At 49.1% G+C, this 17,838-nt stretch overlaps 1 protein-coding gene across 1 annotated transcript; it reads right to left on the reverse strand.

Moving 5' to 3' along the window:
- Nucleotides 1-764: 764 nt before the first annotated feature.
- STRA8 (stimulated by retinoic acid 8) lies at nt 765-17,766 on the reverse strand. Its single transcript, XM_009898536.2, has 8 exons — nt 17,575-17,766; nt 15,844-15,919; nt 14,250-14,334; nt 13,686-13,838; nt 8,246-8,528; nt 6,404-6,480; nt 3,613-3,724; nt 765-1,043 (listed from the first exon to the last, which is right to left on the reverse strand). The coding sequence occupies exons 1-8, from the start codon at nt 17,764-17,766 to the stop codon at nt 969-971; spliced, it is 1,053 nt and encodes a 350-aa protein (XP_009896838.2). The 3' UTR covers nt 765-968.
- Between the last annotated feature and the right edge of the window lie 72 nt (nt 17,767-17,838).

The raw sequence follows: 17,838 nt of genomic DNA on the forward strand, positions 1-17,838 counted from the left end.
TCAGTCCTAGGCTCCATGGGTGGTGGTTAAATTCAGATCTGTCTATCATGCTTCTATGCATCCAGACAGTGCTGGGCCACAGCCTAGCCCTCTTGGATCCAGCCTAAAAGCCTGGCTGCTGAAGACCAGCAGCTTTATTTCAGATGTAAAAATGACAGCCTTGCTGTCTGTGCTAGCTCTGTGTGTGGCTTCAGCATAACCACCCTCAGAAGACAATTTGTCCAAGCCTGTGGAGAGCCTTTCATGGTAGTTCCAAGATATGAAGGATTTTATTCATCTTCACAGCATTTTACATGCCAAGACACCATCTGAGCAGCGCTGTTCATCACAGGATGAGATGGGGCAGAAGAGCAGAGGGATGATCACTCAGCTTTACACACTCTGCAGAAGTAAATAATCCAAAGTGTATTACTGTGCCTGCACTTCTCTGGGTGCTTTGGCAGTGGGTGGCCACTGCTGCTGTCCTCCTGAAGAGATGGGAAAGCTTCAGCTCACCCTCTGTGAGAAAATTCCTCTTTTCTGATCAGGCCAAGATGAAAACCTGCACCAGAAAAGTGACCACTGCCAGGGTGGAGGGAGGGCACCTGGTGATTGTTGCAGGCTGCAGTTGGAGACCTGCCTCCTACAGGGCTGTCACTGATGTGACCTCTCTGCAGCTCTTCCACCATGTCTCAGTTTTACTCTTGAAGTGAGGTTCAACAGTAGAAAGCAATAGAGAAAAGCATCTTCAAAGGGTTACAAAAACATATCTAAACCCTGGAACTTTTCAGTTACCCAAGGTGTAAATTACTCAACTGATACACCAAGGACCACTGAGGAGGGAAGGGGAAGCCAACAGTAACAAACCACTTTAACACAGCATCTGCACACTCTGCTCAGGGAGGTGCTTCACTGGAAGAGGTGCAGCCTCCTCCTCATGCCTGCTGTACCCTGCTTGGCTTTAAAACACCAGAAAGCAGGGAAACTCTTCAGAAGTCTTCATCATCGAAGGTCTCAGTGCATCTCAGCATCACAGTCACATAATCAAACTGGAGATCTTCTTCCTGAAAGAGCCACCAAAGGTCAGCAGCATTACAGACCACAGGAGCTGTGGTTCAAGTACACAGAGGGTTGGTCAAGTGCTGATGCCATCAGCCACTGTGCCATGAGTCCTCCTTCCTCTCTGACTCAGAACCAGCACCTGCCAAGTGTCTGAGGTGCCTGATGAGGAATGACTCAACCATCCAACCAACTTCTTTCTCATAGAATCAGGTTGGAAAAGACCTCAAAGATCATCAAGCCCAACCTGTCACCCAAGACCTCATGACTATAAACCATGGCTTCAAGTGCCATGTCCAATCCCTTTCTGAACACCTGCAGGGATGGTGACTCCACCACCTCCCTGGGCAGCACACTCCAATGGCCAACAACTCTCTGTGAAAGAACTTTCTCCTCACCTCCAGCCTAAGTCTATTTACATAATTTAGACAGCTGTTACTGGCTGAGGTAAGGAGCAAGTCACAGAATAGGCTCTGAAGATGGAAGAGCTTCCTTAAGCCCTTAACTTCTACTGACTTCAGGCTCTCCTGCTCTTTTAGCAACCAAAGGTGGTCTTTCACCAGCTTGCAGAGGGTAAGTGGCTTTTGAGAAATCAACATCTAGGAGATCATAGAATTGTTAGGGACCTCAAGGATCATCTAGCTCCAACCCCCCTGCCTCACTCTAGATCAGGTTGCTCACAGCCACATCCAGCCTGGCTGCAAAAACCTCCAGGGATGAGGCTTCTACCACCTCCCTGGAGACCAGTGTCTCACCACCCTCATGGGGAACAACTTCTTCCTAACATCCAATCTGAATCTACTCATTTCTAGGTTTTTTTTCCATTGCCCCCAGTCCTATCCCTCCCTGACACCCTAGAAAGTCCCTCCCCAGCTTTCTTGTAGCCCCCTTCAGATACTGGAAGGCCACAGTTAGGTCTCCTTGGAGCCTTCTCTTCTCCAGACTGAACAGCCCCAACTCCCTCAGTCTGTCCTTACAGGAGATGAGCTCCAGCCCTCTGCTCAGCCTCATGTCCCTTGAAGCTGAAAGTGTTCCCCTAGCCCACCCTCCTCCACTGATGCAAGGCTCTGGAGGGCAAGGCTGCTTTGACAAATAGGTGCTGCTTCAACACAATGGAACTCAAGGAACATTAGATCCCAGCTGCTTGCCAAGTGACTCATCTAAAACCCATCCTTTTGAAAGGCAAGTGTCCCCTTGAAGATGCAAAGGTGCTCAGTCCTGCTTGGAAAAAAACCTGCACCTCAGTCTGAATTATCTACTGCTCCTGCTGCTAAACACAGAATCAGAGAACAGCTTAGGCTGGAAGGGACCTTAGAGATCATCTCATCCAGCCTCCCTGCCATGGGCAGGGACACCTCTCAACGAGCCCAAGTTATGCCAGGCCCCATCCAACCTGGCCTTGAACATCTCCTGTGATGTGACCTCAAGATAACAGCTCTTGACAAATCACCAGATTGCTTCACTCATCTCATGCTCAGAAATATTTCTCTACTGTGCACCATGGGAGCATGCTCCTCTTATTTGTGCATCACTCTCCATTTAAGAGCTCTCTCTTTCCTTGCCCAAATGGTTTCCTCCTTTCTCCTGGGTGAGTCTCTCCCAAGCTTTTTATGCTGGTGGGGTGCACCTCCTTGGCAGCCTTGAGAGCCAAGGCAGTGGATCTGTGACTACAAAATGGTGAACACAGACAACCCAACAGCAGCAGTTTGTCCCTGGGCAGTTAACCAGAAACAGCATCATGTAGCACTGGGATGTCATGAGCAGTAATTAAACCTGTCACCTCCTCAGCTCTGCAGATGGAAGGAGACCAAAGGCTGCCTGTTGTACTTCAGCTGGGTGCACACCATGTGCCTTGCCTTGCTACCACACAGGAGCAGGGAGGTCATTCTGCCCCTGTACTCAGCACTGGTTAGGCCACACCTGGAGTCCTGTGTCCAGTTCTGGGCCTCTCAGTTTAGGAAAGATGTTGAGATGCTGGAAGGTGTCCAGAGAAGGGCAACAAAGCTGGGGAGGGGTTTGGAGCACAGCCCTGTGAAGAGAGGCTGAGGGAGCTGGGGTTGCTTAGCCTGGAGCAGAGGAGGCTCAGGGGAGAACTTCTTGCTGTCTACAACTACCTGAAGGGAGGTTGTAGCCAGGAGGGGGTTGGTCTCTTCTCCCAGGCAACCAGCACCAGAACAAGAGGACACAGTCTCAAGCTGCGCCAGGGGAGGTTTAGGCTGGATGTTAGGAAGAAGTTCTTCATAGAAAGAGAGATTGGCCATTGGAATGAGCTGCCCAGGGAGGTGGTGGAGTCACCATCACTGGAGGTGTTTAGGAAGAGACTGGATGGGGTGCTTGGTGCCATGGTTTAGTTGATTAGATGGTGCTGGGTGATAGGTTGGACTTGATGATCTCAAAGGTCTTTTCCAACCTGGTCCTGTCCTACTCTACTCTGTTCTGTTCTATTTGAAGTGATGAACCCTAAGTTCTTATTTGCAATGACTCTGGACAGTGTGATTAGAAGTAGAGAAAACAGAAATCCCCTTCTGACACTGACAGAACCACACTGCTGCTTCTCTAAGGAGCAAAGCTTACCTGGCAAAACTGTGCACTGGGAAAGAAGAGGCTCTTTAGGAAGTCAGTGATCTGCAGGTGGAGTCTGTGCTGATCCACTGCATTTTCAGAAGTGCACTCTGCATCTGCTGAACTGAAAATGGAACCAGACACTTGACATAAATTTCCTGTCCCCTCATTTCTCCTCTTACCTACCCTTTGTCTTCCACATCTTACTTATAAACTAAGAAAATTAAAAAAGAGGAGAGATTTGAATAGTTTTCAAGCTGATTTACTAAAACCAACAGCCAAGCAAGGCAGGTGGACACACTGATGAGATATTGTCCAACAGAGGCAAGGGAAGGCTGTAAGAAGAGAGAAGAGCAATACAAGAGACAAGGGGGAAAATACACAGCCACTAAAGCAGGGAGCAGCAGTGCTTGTTGGGCAGTGTGCTTGGTAGGGTTGTTCAGAGGAACAGCCCTGAGCTCTTGTGTGAAGTTTTTGAGTGAATGCAGTGCCATGAGGCTGTGAAATGTCATCTTAGGTACCACTGCCAGGTTGGTACTCAGGTAACTCTGGCCAATAGCTACAGCAGACACTTTGGATGTCAGCTCTGTATTCTACAACTCTCAGCTCTGTGCTCTCCCTGTGCTTCACCAACCTCAGCTCTGTGCTCTCCCAGTGCTTCACCAATCTCAGCTCTGTGCTCTCCCTGTGCTTCACCAATCTCAGCTCTGTGCTCTCCCTCTGCTTCACCAATCTCAGCTCTGTGCTCTCCCTGTGCTTCACCAATCTCAGCTCTGTGCTCTCCCTGTGCTTCACCAACCTCAGCTCTGTGCTCTCCCTGTGCTTCACCAATCTCAGCTCTGTGCTCTCCCTGTGCTTCACCAGTCTCAGCTCTGTGCTCTCCCTGTGCTTCACCAGTCTCAGCTCTGTGCTCTCCCTGTGCTTCACCAATCTCAGCTCTGTGCTCCCCCTGTGCTTCACCAGTCTCAGCTCTGTGCTCTCCCTGTGCTCCACCAATCTCAGCTCTGTGCTCTCCCTGTGCTTCACCAGTCTCAGCTCTGTGCTCTCCCTGTGCTTCACCAGTCTCAGCTCTGTGCTCTCCCTGTGCTTCACCAGTCTCAGCTCTGTGCTCTCCCTGTGCTCCACCAATCTCAGCTCTGTGCTCTCCCTGTGCTCCACCAGTCTCAGCTCTGTGCTCTCCCTGTGCTTCACCAGTCTCAGCTCTGTGCTCTCCCTGTGCTTCACCAACCTCAGATTTTGTAAGATCTCAGCTCTGTGTTCTCCTACTTCACAAAGTTCTGTCATCACAATACTACCCAGGACTGCAAGGCACAGGGTGATAAGGAAGGGCAGAGAACAGGATGAATGTTGACTGCTGACACACTAATGTCATTTGGGGCCTCAAGCAGACTGTGGGGATGATGGCAATGCACTGCAATATTAAGGAGGACTGAAACCTCATTTTTGAAAGCAAGCAGCAGTTGTGGCCTATTAAATGTTACTCAGTAGATCTTTGTTAAGCTAATTGTGTATTCAAGTGTATTTCTGGTCAACAGCCCAGACAACCCTTCTTTCCACTCATCCTCTTCTGGAAGTGCAAGGAGGAGTGGTGGTGAAAGACTACAAGAACTCTGAACCATGGAGAAAAATCAGCAGAAAATGGGATTCTGAAAAGCAGATGAAAAGCATTATTAAGCAGAGAGGAACAGTCCCAGCTAACATAAGCAGCAAGAATGCATAACAGATGAGTCATCATCTGATTTTCCTCTTGAGGAAAGCAGCCCTCTTCTTTCACTGGTGGAAAGAAAAATACAAGTCAAAGGCAGTGCCAGTTTTGTACCTGACAGGCTCTCTTTGAGGTAACTCAGCTGACCTGCAGTGGGAAAGATATGTTATTATTTAACAGCTTTTGTGTCTCCTTGATGTTAGCTCTTCAGGTCAGCCACACCTCAGCTGGATTACCTCCTTGTGATTGACTGAAGGGACTTTGGAAAAGGTAAGGGAGACAGTGTTAAAAGAAAAGGATCATTTTTTTTTGCCTCATGAAATGAGAGTGCAGTTTGTCACAGGCCCACAGGATGCCAGGGCTTGGAAGGGACCCAAAGAGATCATCAAGTCCAACCCCCCTGCCAAAGCAGGACCACACAATCTAGCTCAGGTCACACAGGGATGCATCCAGACAGGCCTTGAAAGTCTCTAGAGAAGGAGACTCCACAACCTCTCTGGGGAGCCTGCTCCAGTGCTCTGTGACCCTTACAGTGAAGAAGTTCCCCCTGGTGTTGAGGTGGAAGCTCCTGTGCTGCAGCTTACATCCACTGCTCCTTGTCCTATCCCAGGGAGCAAGTGAGCAGAGCCTGTCCCCTCCCTCCTGACCCCCAGCCCTCAGATATTTAGAAACATTTAGTACATCCCCTCTCAGTCTTATGATTAGCTGACTTGTCCTGGTCCTCACAGACCTGGTGAGTGAGAGAGAGGAGAGAGAGAACAGGGAAATGATACAGATACTGTAAAAAGCTATGCAGAGTGGTGAAGAAAAGCAGAAGACCCTCAGCCATCCTGAAGTGATGGGGGAGAAACCCTGAAGTGGTTCTCCCTGATTCTGCCATAAAAGCCTTATTAATCACCTCCCTTTGGCCCCTTAAGTGACACTACAACTCTCAGCACAATTGCTGGAGGCTGCTCCTCTAACCAGGCAGGGAAAACCAGGCACAAACAGCAAGAAGCTAGGGCTACTGCCTCACTCCCCAGGAAACTTGGCAGTGGAGTACTGACATTGGGCTACTGACTTACTCTGTGGAGTCAAAGCAGTGAACTTGTGATTTACCTCTGGCTAGACACTCCCTGAGGCTGGCTTCTGTCAAGGAAAGCAGCAACAACATCAAATGCATCTTCAAACTTTACCTAGCAGTGAAAACACTTCAGATGTCAACATATCCAGGAGTTTCACCTAGAGTGTATGGGGTTTAACAATGAAGCCTTTAAAAGCATGGTATCATCCCCCCCCCCATTGCAATAGGTGTGCTTGCAGCTAGAGCAAACCAAGAGGGGGCTGTGGAGACAGGAATTAGTAAGGAGCAACTTAGTTCCTGGCTAGGAACATGAGGTGAGTGCATTCTCTTAGGCTTGTGCTTCAACCTCTAGGAATTAGATCTAAGATTACACCTCAGAAAAAAACCCCAAGCCCCAAGAAATCAATGAAAAGCATTAACTGTATAAGCACTTTGGAGGTTTGACTGTGGGAACCTCTTAGACCAGGCTGCAGAGCACCTAGAGATTCAGACTCATAGAATGGTTTGGCTTGGAAGGGACCTTCAAGATCAACTACTTTCAGCCCCTCTGCCATGGGCAGGGACACCTTCCACCAGCCCAGGTTGCTCAAGGCATCATCCAGCCTGGCCTGGAACACCTCCAGGGAGGGGGCATCCACAGCCTCCCTGGGCAACCTGTGCCAGTGTCTCACCACCCTCCCTGGAAAGAATTTCTTCCTAGTATCCAGTCTCAATCTGCCCTCCTCAGGCTTCAATCCATTCCCCCTCATCCTATCACTGCAAGCCCTTGTAAAAAGTCCCTCCCCAGCTTTCTTGTAGACCCCTTCAGGTACTGGAAGGCCGCTAGAAGGTCTCCCTGGGGCCTTCATTTTTCCAGGCTGTCCCCATAGGGAGGTTCTCCATCCCTCTGATCATCTTCACGGCCTCCTGTGGACCCACTCCAGCAGTTCCATGTCCCCCTTATGCTGCTCATGGTTGCTGCTTGTGGCTGGAGATCTCAGCTGTATCAGCCAGCCTCCCAGTGTGAAGCCAGTGGCTTGCAAGGGAGTTTGGATGCTCCCTGAGACAGATAAGCTCATTAGCTCACTCAGCCACGCTGCAGTCACACATTTTCTGTGCCAGAGAGTACTGCCCAGGGAACATTCCCATGACACTTCCTAAGGAGGTCAGCAGTATGATTGGTGTCCTGTGACTCAAAAAGATCTTGTCAATGCACCTTACTTGTATGCCAAAGGAGGACATCTCTCCCTCCCTTGAAGCTAACCAAATCATGCCCAGGTCTTTGAGCAGTTAGCAGCTTAAGTAATCAGTGCTCTGAGAACAGTTTACAACAGGCTGGCTGCTATTTCATCTCTCCTTTTAACAAATGCCCTGGTCTGCTCAGGCAGTGAGTTCTTGGCTCTGCAGAGATGTGTGGCACAGGCCACTGTACCACTGGAACTGCTCTACCAACACTTTGCCACCAAGTGCTTTGAGGGAAAAAACCCCACCCAGCTCAAAGCACAGCAGGGCCTGGCCAACAGGGTACCCCTAGATACAGAGCAGCTCTGCTCCCTGGAGAGCTTGCAGACCACAGTAGCTGTGTGATTCTTGCTCCATCCCCCTGGAGCAAGTCAGAGCAAATGTAACTGTTAATTAGGAGAGAAAATCCCCAGGTCAGTGGAGACTAAGTAGGATTACTACAGCTGCACCCTTAGAGCTGCCTGTGTATCTTACCAGAGAAAATCTGGTGCAGACCTTCACTCAAAGGCTGTTTATTGTCTCCACTTGTGCATTCAAGTGGTCTTGGGAAAGCTACAGTATAGCTACTGTGTGTTTCCAATCAGAAGTTGCAGAGCCAATTAGCATCTGGAGGCTTGGAGATTCAGAGGCAGCCATGTGTGGTACTGGGCACTTACTTCCTCTGGTGTGGAGACTGAGGACCCACTGGCTTCCTCACTGTCACCTCTGCTGTCCCTCATGCTACCTGCAGTGCACAGAGGCTCCTGGCAAGCAGGCTTAGGATCCATGAGGAAATCTCTCTGGCTACAATACTGCAAGATGCTGTCTCTCCTTTCTTCAGAAAGCTCTTGCCAGAAGTGGGAAATAGCTGTGGAGACCTCAGGAAGAGGCAGCTCCTCAGTGCAAACAATTTCATGCTCTATCAGCAGGTCCACTGTGTGCTTATAAAAATGCAGGTATCTGTAAGGAAAGGAAAGGAAAGGAACAGGAGGGTCTCTTAAGAGCAGGCTACGAGGCAGCCATCTGCTGTAAACCAGCAGGAGACTGGGGAGCAGCTCTGGTTCATAACTGCTTCACTCACTCCCCACACTCTTAACACTCCACACAATTGCTGAAGGTTGCCCAGCTCTGAAGGTTTTAGCAGCTCTGCTCTGCCAAGATTTCATCTGCAAAAGGCAGGCTCCAGCCACAGCCTCAGCAGGGCTGCCTCACAACACAAGCTCCCAGCACTGCAGGCTGTACTTGCTGCACAGGCAAACCTCATGCTGGCATTTAATAGCTCTTGAGTCCCTTGCCTTTGTATCCTGAGGCTTCTACACTCTAAGACAGTTTTGATACTTTGACTGGCATTGCACTAGGCTTAAAAGCTTTGGCTGAGGTCCTATCCTGACATAGCAGGTACTAAAGGGGCCTACAAGAAAGCTGGGGAGGGACTTCTTAGGGTGCCAGGTAATGACAGGATGGGGGGAATGGAACACAAATAGAAATGGGTAGATTCAGATTGGATGGTAGGAAGAAGCTCTTCCCCATGAAGGTGGTGAAACACTGCCCAGGAAGGTGGTGGAAGCCTCATCCCTGGAGGTTTTGAAGGCCAGGCTGGATGTGGCTGTGAGCAACCTGCTGTAGTGTGAGGTGTCCCTGCCCATGGCAGGGGGTTGGGACTGGATGATCCTTGGGGTCCCTTCCAACCCTAACAATTCCATGACTCTATACATATAGAGACTCTAGGCCAGCCCTGGATGCTGTGCCTTAAGTAAGCATGGGAGCTCAACTTCCTCCATTGTACAAGTGAGGAGACAGCCCTCAGGCTGACTTCTAAGCAGTCTGTAGTGAAACTTCTAATGCAACATAGCTGCCTCCTCCCTGGGGGTGTTCAAGGCCAAGTTGGATGAGGCCTTGAGCAGCTGAGTCTAGTTGAGAGGCTTCCCTGCCCATGGTGGGGAGGTTGGAGTAGATGCTCTCTAAGGTCCCTTCCAACCTAAGCCACTCTGTGACTGTGAAGAGAAGTGTCCCAGTTTCAAGCTGGGCCTCAGAACAAGCCCACTGTGCGGCACAGGGAAGCAGGGGTAGTAACAATGCCTGCTTTGGAAAGCAGCACTGAGGTGATTCTACCTGAATTAAATGCTTAAGAGCTTCTCAAATGAACCCCACAAGATTAAAAGGCACACAAAACAGGAGCTCCAGACACAGCAAGCATTGTTACTACAGTTGGGCTCAACAGGATTCCTTGGAAAATGTCCCAGAGGAGCACATTTCCTGAGGAGCTGCAGAGTACTGCATAAGAAAGGTAACTCCAAAGACTTCAGTCCTTTTAAATGTCAGTATTCCCATCCAGCAAACCAATATTGAAAACCATGAGGCAACTCTGCATGCAGGAATGAACATGTTAAAACTCCAGTCTCCATGCTCTGCAAGATTGGCCACTGCTGCTGGAGGCAAAATAAGGGCAATGAGCAGTCTCATGTGTGGTATTGTGCTCACCAAAGGCTCTGGATGTCCAGCTCCAAAGGATCTGGAGGTTCTCAAACAGAAGAGTATGAATTGCCATGGGACTGCTCCATCAGAGATAGGAAGCTTGAACCATGACTCAACTACTTCCTTCCCAGAAGGGCAACTAAGTATTTTAGAAATGTATGGGAACTTTACTGCTGTAGTGTGGGGTGTCCCTGCCCATGGCAGGGGGGTTGGAACTAGATGATCCTTGTGGTCCCTCCCAACCCTGACTGATTCTATGATACTACTTACAACAAGTTGGTGAGGGGCTTGGAACACAAGCCCTGGGAGGAGAGACTGAGGGAGCTGGGGTTGCTTAGCCTGGAGAAGAGGAGACTCAGGGGTGACCTTATTGCTCTCTACAGCTACCTTAAGGGAGATTGTAGACAGGCAGAGGTTGGTCTCTTCTGCCAGGCAACCAGTACCAGAACAAGAGGACAGAGTCTCAAGCTGTGCCAGGGGAGGTTTAGGCTGGAGGTTAGGAGGAAGTTCTACACAGAGAGAGAGAGTGCCCATTGGAATGGGCTGCCTGGGGAGGTGGTGGAGTCACCATCACTGGAGGTGTTCAGGAGGAGACTTGACAGGATGCTTGGTTGCATGGTTTAGTTGATTAGGTGGTGTTGGATGGTAGGTTGGACACCATGATCTTGAAGGTCTCTTTCAACCTGCTTTATTCTACTCTATAGTATTTTACACTGGACTACAGAGTACTGTGTAGTCTACCAGCTGCTGGACATGGGGTAAACACCCAGGCTCTTGAAGCCCAAAGCATTTCCAGTCCTGCCCAAATAATGTGATTAGACCCAAAGGCTGTTCTCTTCCCTCCTGAAGAATCCCTCTTGCTTTATGCCTGCTACAAAAGATAATCTTTGGAGAAGAATTAGCTAGGAAGCAACTGCAGTCATCTGTGAGGCTGCAGGGTAAGTGCCAGAGTCCACACACTGCAGACCCTGGCCTACTTTGTCAGTGAAGAAGGGGAACACTTGTTCATGGCTCTGTTGTGCAGCCCTTGATGAAGCAGAGCTTATTTCCCCCAGAAAATCTTGACTCAGCAGACCTCAAGGTCTTGTAAACAAAAGCATACTGCAGCCACCTCTGATTTTGAGAGGCAAAAGCAGAAAGAGCAGCAGGAGGCTGGTGCCATCTGCTGGCACAGCTGCAGGCTCATGCTAATGAACACTCAGTAAGCCAGAGGGAGTTTACAAATAAGCACCAGCTCAAAGCAAAAGGGAAGGAACTGTGGAAGTGCTGGGTCCTGCCCTTGGGTCACAACAGCCCCATGCAATGCTACAGGCTTGGGGCAGAGGGGCTGGAAAGCTGCTGGGCAGAAAAGGATCTGGGGGGGCTGGTTAACAGCTGGCTGAACTTGAGCCAGCAGTGTGCTCAGGTGACCAAAGAGGCCAACAGCATCCTGGCCTGGATCAGTAACAGTGTGGCCAGCAGGAGCAGGGAAGTGATCCTGCCCCTGCACTCCGCACTGGTGAGGCCACACCTCAAATACTGTGTTCTGTTTTGGGGTCCTCACTGCAAGAAGGTGCTGGAGGATGTCCAGAGAAGGACAGCAAAGCTGGTGAAGGGTCTAGAGAGCAAGTCTTGTGGGGAGCAGCTGAGAGAGCTGGGATTGTTTAGTCTGGAGAAAGCTGAGGGGAGACCTCATTGCTCTCTAGATCTACCTGAAAGGAGGCTGGAGGCAGGTGGGGCTTGGTCTCTTCTTCCAAATAACTTGCAATGGTGTAGGATGAAATGGACTGAAACTGTGCCAGGGAAGGCCTAGGCTGGCTATTAGGAAAAAAAGTCTTTATGTGAAGAGTGGTCAGGGATTGGAACAGGCTGCCCAGGGAGGTGGTGGAGTCACCATCCCTGGAGGTGGCTCAAGAAGCATAGACATGGCACTCTGGGACATGGTTTAATGGTGAGGTTGTGTTGATGCTTGGACTGATAATCTCTTCCAGCTTCAATCACAGAATCATAGAATTGAAAGGGACCTCAAGGATCATCTAGTTCCAACCCCCCTGCCATGGGCAGGGACACCTCACACTGGATCAGGTTGCAAGGATTCCATGATTCTAAGTTTCTGTGGCAGTGGTGCTGTGGAACAGGATGCCAGCTGCAGCTGTGGCCTTCTCCTGGGACTACATATTGATAACTCTGGAATGATGTAGGGTGACACTGGCTCTGCTTGGTGGTACAGGACAGATCAGGCATTCATCTGTTTCTCACATCCTTATAATGCAATGATGATTTAAACTCTTGGAGAAGCATCCATGACCTCTAAGGCAGTCCTACTGCTGTCTGACAGCAAGGGGAGGCATGTGATGAATAATGCAGTCTGAAGATGGCAATAACTTTGAGGAAAAACCCAGTAATTTTGCCATTACAGCCTCAGACTGAAATGCATGGACCACTGACTTGAGGAGAGTGATCTTTGACTTTCAGGACTTGCATCTGGCACTCAGGAGCTGTTCCTAAAGGGAGCTACACACTCTCACCCACTACCTGTAAGTTAACATGTGTGTAAATCTTTAGGTTCCCCTCCTCCCCACTGTGTTGCAGACATTTTGAGGAGTCCTTTCTGATATCCTCCAGACCTCTGCTATTCTGCAGGCTGAGGACTTCCCTGATTGCATCCAGCCTTAGTCTGCTCTGGACCCACACAACAAACCAAACCAAACCCCAAACAAACAACACCCCAACCCATTAAAAAACCCCAACCTCCAGGCTTTCAGGTGCTAAAGGTTTGTTTCTGGAAGAGACATCAGTGTTCAAGCTCCTCCTAACAATGCCATTAGAGGCAGGATGAACATCACTGATGGGGAAAGTACCTGCTTGTCTCTGGTTCCTGCACCTGAGAGACTTTGCAAGTCCTGGAGAGATGGGGGCTGCTGCAATGCTGGGAGTCCATTCATCAAAAGAAATGTGGCCAGCAGATCAAGTGAGGTGGTTCTGCCACTCTACTCTGGTGAGATCTCACCTGGTCCAGCTATGGGACCTCCAGCACAACACAGACATGGGACCTGCTGGAGCAGGTCTGGAGGAGGGCTGGAGAACCTCTCCTATGAAGACAGGCTGCAGGAGCTGGGGCTGGTCAGCCTGGAGAAGAAAAGGCTCTGGGGAAACCTCATTTCAATGCCTGAGGGGTACCTACAGGGAAGGCTGGGGAGGGACTGTTTAGAAGGGCTCATCATGACAGGACAAGGGGCAATGGCTTTAAACTGGAGCAGGGTAGATTTAGGCTGGACCTGAGGAGGAAGCTCTTTACAATGAGTGGTGAAATACTGGAACAGGTTGTCCAGGGATGTGGTTGAGGCCCTGTCCTTGGAGACATTCAAGACCAGACTTGATGCAGCCTTGGGCAGCCTGATCTGGCTGGATTTGTCCTTGCTCATTGCAGTGGGGTTGGACAAGATGACCTTTGAGGGTCCCTTCCGACCCAATACAATCTGAGAATCTTTAAGGACTTGGGAGCTGCTCAGCCTCAGCAGCAGCAGTGACAAAGTTACTGGCACAAATCTTCAGCAAGAGAGATGCAGGCTCCAGCAGGGCTGGCTGAAGGGCAGTGAATGAATGCATGGTGTTAATGCAAACAAGTTCAAACACTGAGTGCACTGAGTGGGGGGGACCTACCGTTCAAATTCCACCAGATCTGGGGATGCTGTGTCTGGAAACTGGATAAATTCCAGCTCCCCCTCCTCTTCCATTGCTGGTTTTTCACATTCTGGAATCACATCCTGGACTGCAGAGTCACTCTCACTCACATCTTCTGAGGTTGATACAGCACTGGAAGGAACACACAGGGAAAAAAACCAACCCCAAACCCACGTGAACTCTGTCTTTACTGGATTAACAAGGCCCTTTTCATGATCTCTCTCCAGAGCCCAGGACTATTCCTCACAAGCCAGCTTTCTTCTCCTCCTCCTTCTGCTCTGCAGGCAAAGGAGAAGTGCTTGGTGGAAATCAGCTACACAGAAGGGAAAGGAAATACAGGCAGTGCTGACTGGAATTGAGACCAACAGCATGCTTGGAGTGTTCCTGCCCCGTACAAGATCACAAGGCGAAATCCCTTCACCTTTTCCTCACAATGCAAGGCCTCTACTAGGAAGTTCAGTGACAATGACAAAGTAGTTCAGAGATGCTGGGATGGAAGCAAGTGAAAAGTATCATCTTTCTTTGATTACCACAAGCCCTTACCTGTGATTGCTGAAGTGCCTCTTGACATATTCCTCCCTGACTTCCTCCAAGCTGGACGGGTTCCCATCCTCCAGGCTGAAGGACTCTGCTGTTGTCAGCAGCAAGGTTACTGTCAGATCAGTGGCACTTTTGGCTTCCCCCTCACACTCAGCCCCAATCAAACAGAATAATTTCAACAACTGGCTCTTCATGAACCACAGCTTTTTCATTAGGCAAGGAAAAGGAAGAAATGAGAAGAAGAAACTGATTGCTCTCCTACACCTGATCTAGTGTGAGGAGTCCCTGCCCAGGGCAGGGGGGTTGGAAGTAGATGATCCTTGGTGTCCCTTCCAACCCTAACAATTCTGTGATTCTATGGAACAAGCATTAGTGGGAGTTTGTGATCCTTGAGGAACTTGGGATCAAGGCATTCTTCCTACTGCTGGTCTGAGAGACCTGACAGTGAAAACCACCAGCAAATCAAAGTCCAGGCAAGCAGCAGTCACTGCAGTATAATGCAGCCACATAATGAGCAGATTTCATGTGAAAAAGCCCTAACAATCCCACAGTCAACTCTGTGATTCACAAGCACTGTGAACTGTACCCACATGCAAGGAAATGCAAGGGGAAGTTCTCCTCCAAGCTATTCCTCAACCAGTTTTGCTCTATCAAAATATTCCTTCTGCCTAGGACTGTCTGTTATGGGTAATCCAAGGATGTGGGTTCAGAGGAGGTTGCTCATTTTAAGCACAGGGAGTCTTAATTGATGAAAACCACTGGAGGAGCAAGCTGCATCACCAGCAATGTTTTTTTTCAAGCTGACAGTAATTTGGACCCTTGAAGGAACATAAATCTATGACCAAGTCTCTACCCTGTCAACCCAGAGTCCTACTTCCCACCACTGGAGGCAGTAGCCAACATCTGTCAACAGAAAGCATTCTGGCAAAGGTGTGAAGCTCCACAGTGGGAGATGCATCAACTGCTGACAGCATACCCTTAGACCAGTGTGCCACATGGTGTCACCCACAGTAACAGAGAAGTGCATGAAGACAGCTTGCCAAGCTGAAAACAAAACTGCAGCACCCCTCTTACCCATTTTCATCAGAGTACATTCTTAATTAGAGGCTTCCACCTCCTATACCAGGAAATAAATCCTCAGCAGCTCCTCTGTCCCTCTCCTTTGCCTCACAGGAGAGCCAGCTGAAGTTTAAGCTCTGGTTGTGCTTTTGATGGCTGTGACTCACACTGTGCCACACTGCTGTGCCCAGGAGCACACATGGTCCTGTAGCTTCTCAGTGGGAGCCCACGCATGCAATCCGCAGACCCACACCAGCCCCATGCCAGCTGGGGGTGAACAGCAGCAGGGTGACAAAGGCACTCTCCCTGAACTGCCTGCTGCCATGGGACAGCAGGACTGACTGATTTCTTTCCTTCACCAAGGCTGGGGAGGGCTTCTTTCTGAGATGCAGCTCTTAGGGGGTTGACAAGACTTTTTGCCATCCCTTGCTTACTGCTACAACCACAGTCCCAGTTGGCTCTAACGCTTCACCTATCTGTTTGGCAAACAAACAAAGCCCAAGCCCAGGCCCTCTAAGGCAAAAGCTTGCAGAGTTACCTTTCATCTTCAGCAATGAGCCCAAGGTTTGCTCCAGCTTCTGGATCACTTTCTTAGCCTTACGCAAAACCTGATACTGAACAGAAGAAGAAATCAGAACTGACCGCTCTCTGCTCGGACTGGATTCATGTGTGAACATGCCTGGGTTATCTGCTTCACTTTTCCTTCAGTTAGTAGGTATCTCTGTGAAAACAACTGTGTGTGTTTCAGCAGCTACCCTCATCCACATGAAAAAAGGGAAGAATTAATACTAGAGGAAACTTAACTACAGACTGTGAGCGTTTGGGTCTGTGCCGTGCAAGGCATGCACGGAACAAGCAGTCACACAGGCATCTCCTACTTCATTCTCATCTCTCATCAGCAGACTTGTTTGGATTGCTCTCTTCTTGGAGCATGTTCAGAAATACCATGTGGGCAAGACTATTTGGATGTCTACCAACCACAGGCATAAGACTTTACTAATCACTTCCCATGAGAACTTTGCTAGGAGAAGCCTTTGCCGTGTTCAGCTCTCAGCTACTCTGCTGTGAAGTGAAATGACCTCACGCTGCACACCATTTATAGCAAGCACAACTGAGAACACAGGGCCAGTACATCTGAACAGACACAGCTCCAGAATGTTTCAAGATTTATGCTGTTGGTAAGGCCATCCATGATCACCTCAAGCAGGAGCTTTCATGTTGGACATTTTGGCCAAAGACTAAGCACTGGGATTACAAGGAAACTTCTGTTTTGAGGCTCCTGAAGACATTGAAGTTCCATGGCCTCCAAAAATCACATAAGGGACATGTGATCCTATGAAAAAGCAGGTGTAAGAACTTGTATGTGAAGGGAGTTCCATTAGACCAGACAAATCAAGCATCTGCTTAGCTTTGACTTCTGAGAATCAAGGTGATTTCAGCTTGACTTGCATCTTATTCAGGACATGGCAAACTGAACTTTTACTTCAACCTGCATGAGAACTAAGTGGCTCAGCAGGCACAAGCCCCAGCTAGCAGCACTTTCCATGTTCCCAGCCTCAAAGTCCATTACAAGGACAATTCCTGTCCTACACTGGAAAAAAGAAAGTAGCCAATATAACTAAATGGGCTGGTGGCAGAGGACTCCAGATGTTTATTCCTCTGCTTTAAGTATGGTAAGATCCACCTTTTCATTTGGGTCAATTTAATCTTAATCAAAAGTTTGGGTCTGATTAATTAGTTCCTTAAGTTTAGTAGAGGCCAATGAACACAACTGGTGGTGGTTTTTCTCCCTGACACATTTTTTCCAGAGGGTCTTGAAGACAGAGTGCACCTCATAAAGTTGAATGAATTACTCCCTCCCCTAGGGCCTCTTCTGTCCCTGAAGTCACTATTCTGACTTCATAGCAAAATGCTGTGAAATGAAGGTAATTTCATCGTGGGGTCCCTCGGTTTGTTTCCAAAACACTAGAAAGAGAGTTGCAAAGCTAGAAAGAAACTGCAAAAAACCCTGCATAGAAAGGAAAAAAAAACCCACAACCAAACAAGCAACAGCAGAGCAAGTAAGGCACATGATAAACCCATGACTACAAAGTGAGCGATTTGCTTACACTGAGCTGGCAGCTTTAAAGTAGAAGGGATGCAGGAGAGCTGCACACAGTGAAATCACACACACCACTGGCACCCAGAAAGACACACAGTGGTCATCCTAATCAACCTGGTTAAACATAGCCATGGATAATAGTGATGCATAGAGAAAGAGGCTTCACACCTTTGAGGCTGAGCTGTCTGACCGGGACAGGACAGCTTCCTGCAAGCTGACGAAGAGCCCTGTGAGCACAGCTCGTTGGTGTGGCTGTGACAAGTGCTGCTTGGCCACGCAGAGCTCTGCTTCTTGCAGCTGGGTTAGGGGACCGGCTCGCACTCTGGCATGTTTCTTCCTACAGTTTCCAGCTGTCTCCATCAAAAGCTGCAACCATACAATCATAGAACTGGTTTGGTTAGAAAAGACCACGAAGATCATGGAGTCCACCCA

Source organism: Dryobates pubescens, chromosome 15 (assembly GCF_014839835.1).
Source record: "Dryobates pubescens isolate bDryPub1 chromosome 15, bDryPub1.pri, whole genome shotgun sequence".
Lineage (NCBI taxonomy): Eukaryota > Metazoa > Chordata > Aves > Piciformes > Picidae > Dryobates > Dryobates pubescens.

Coding starts and splice junctions, on each gene's coding strand:
- STRA8 (XM_009898536.2), bottom strand. CDS start 17,766: ATGGAGACAGCTGGAAACTGTAGGAAGAAACATGCCAGAGTGCGAGCC. Junction 8,529..13,685: donor GATCTGGTGGAATTTGAACG/GTAGGTCCCCCC, acceptor CTTTCCTTACAG/ATACCTGCATTTTTATAAGC. Junction 1,044..3,612: donor CCAGTGCACAGTTTTGCCAG/GTAAGCTTTGCT, acceptor TGGCTCTTTCAG/GAAGAAGATCTCCAGTTTGA.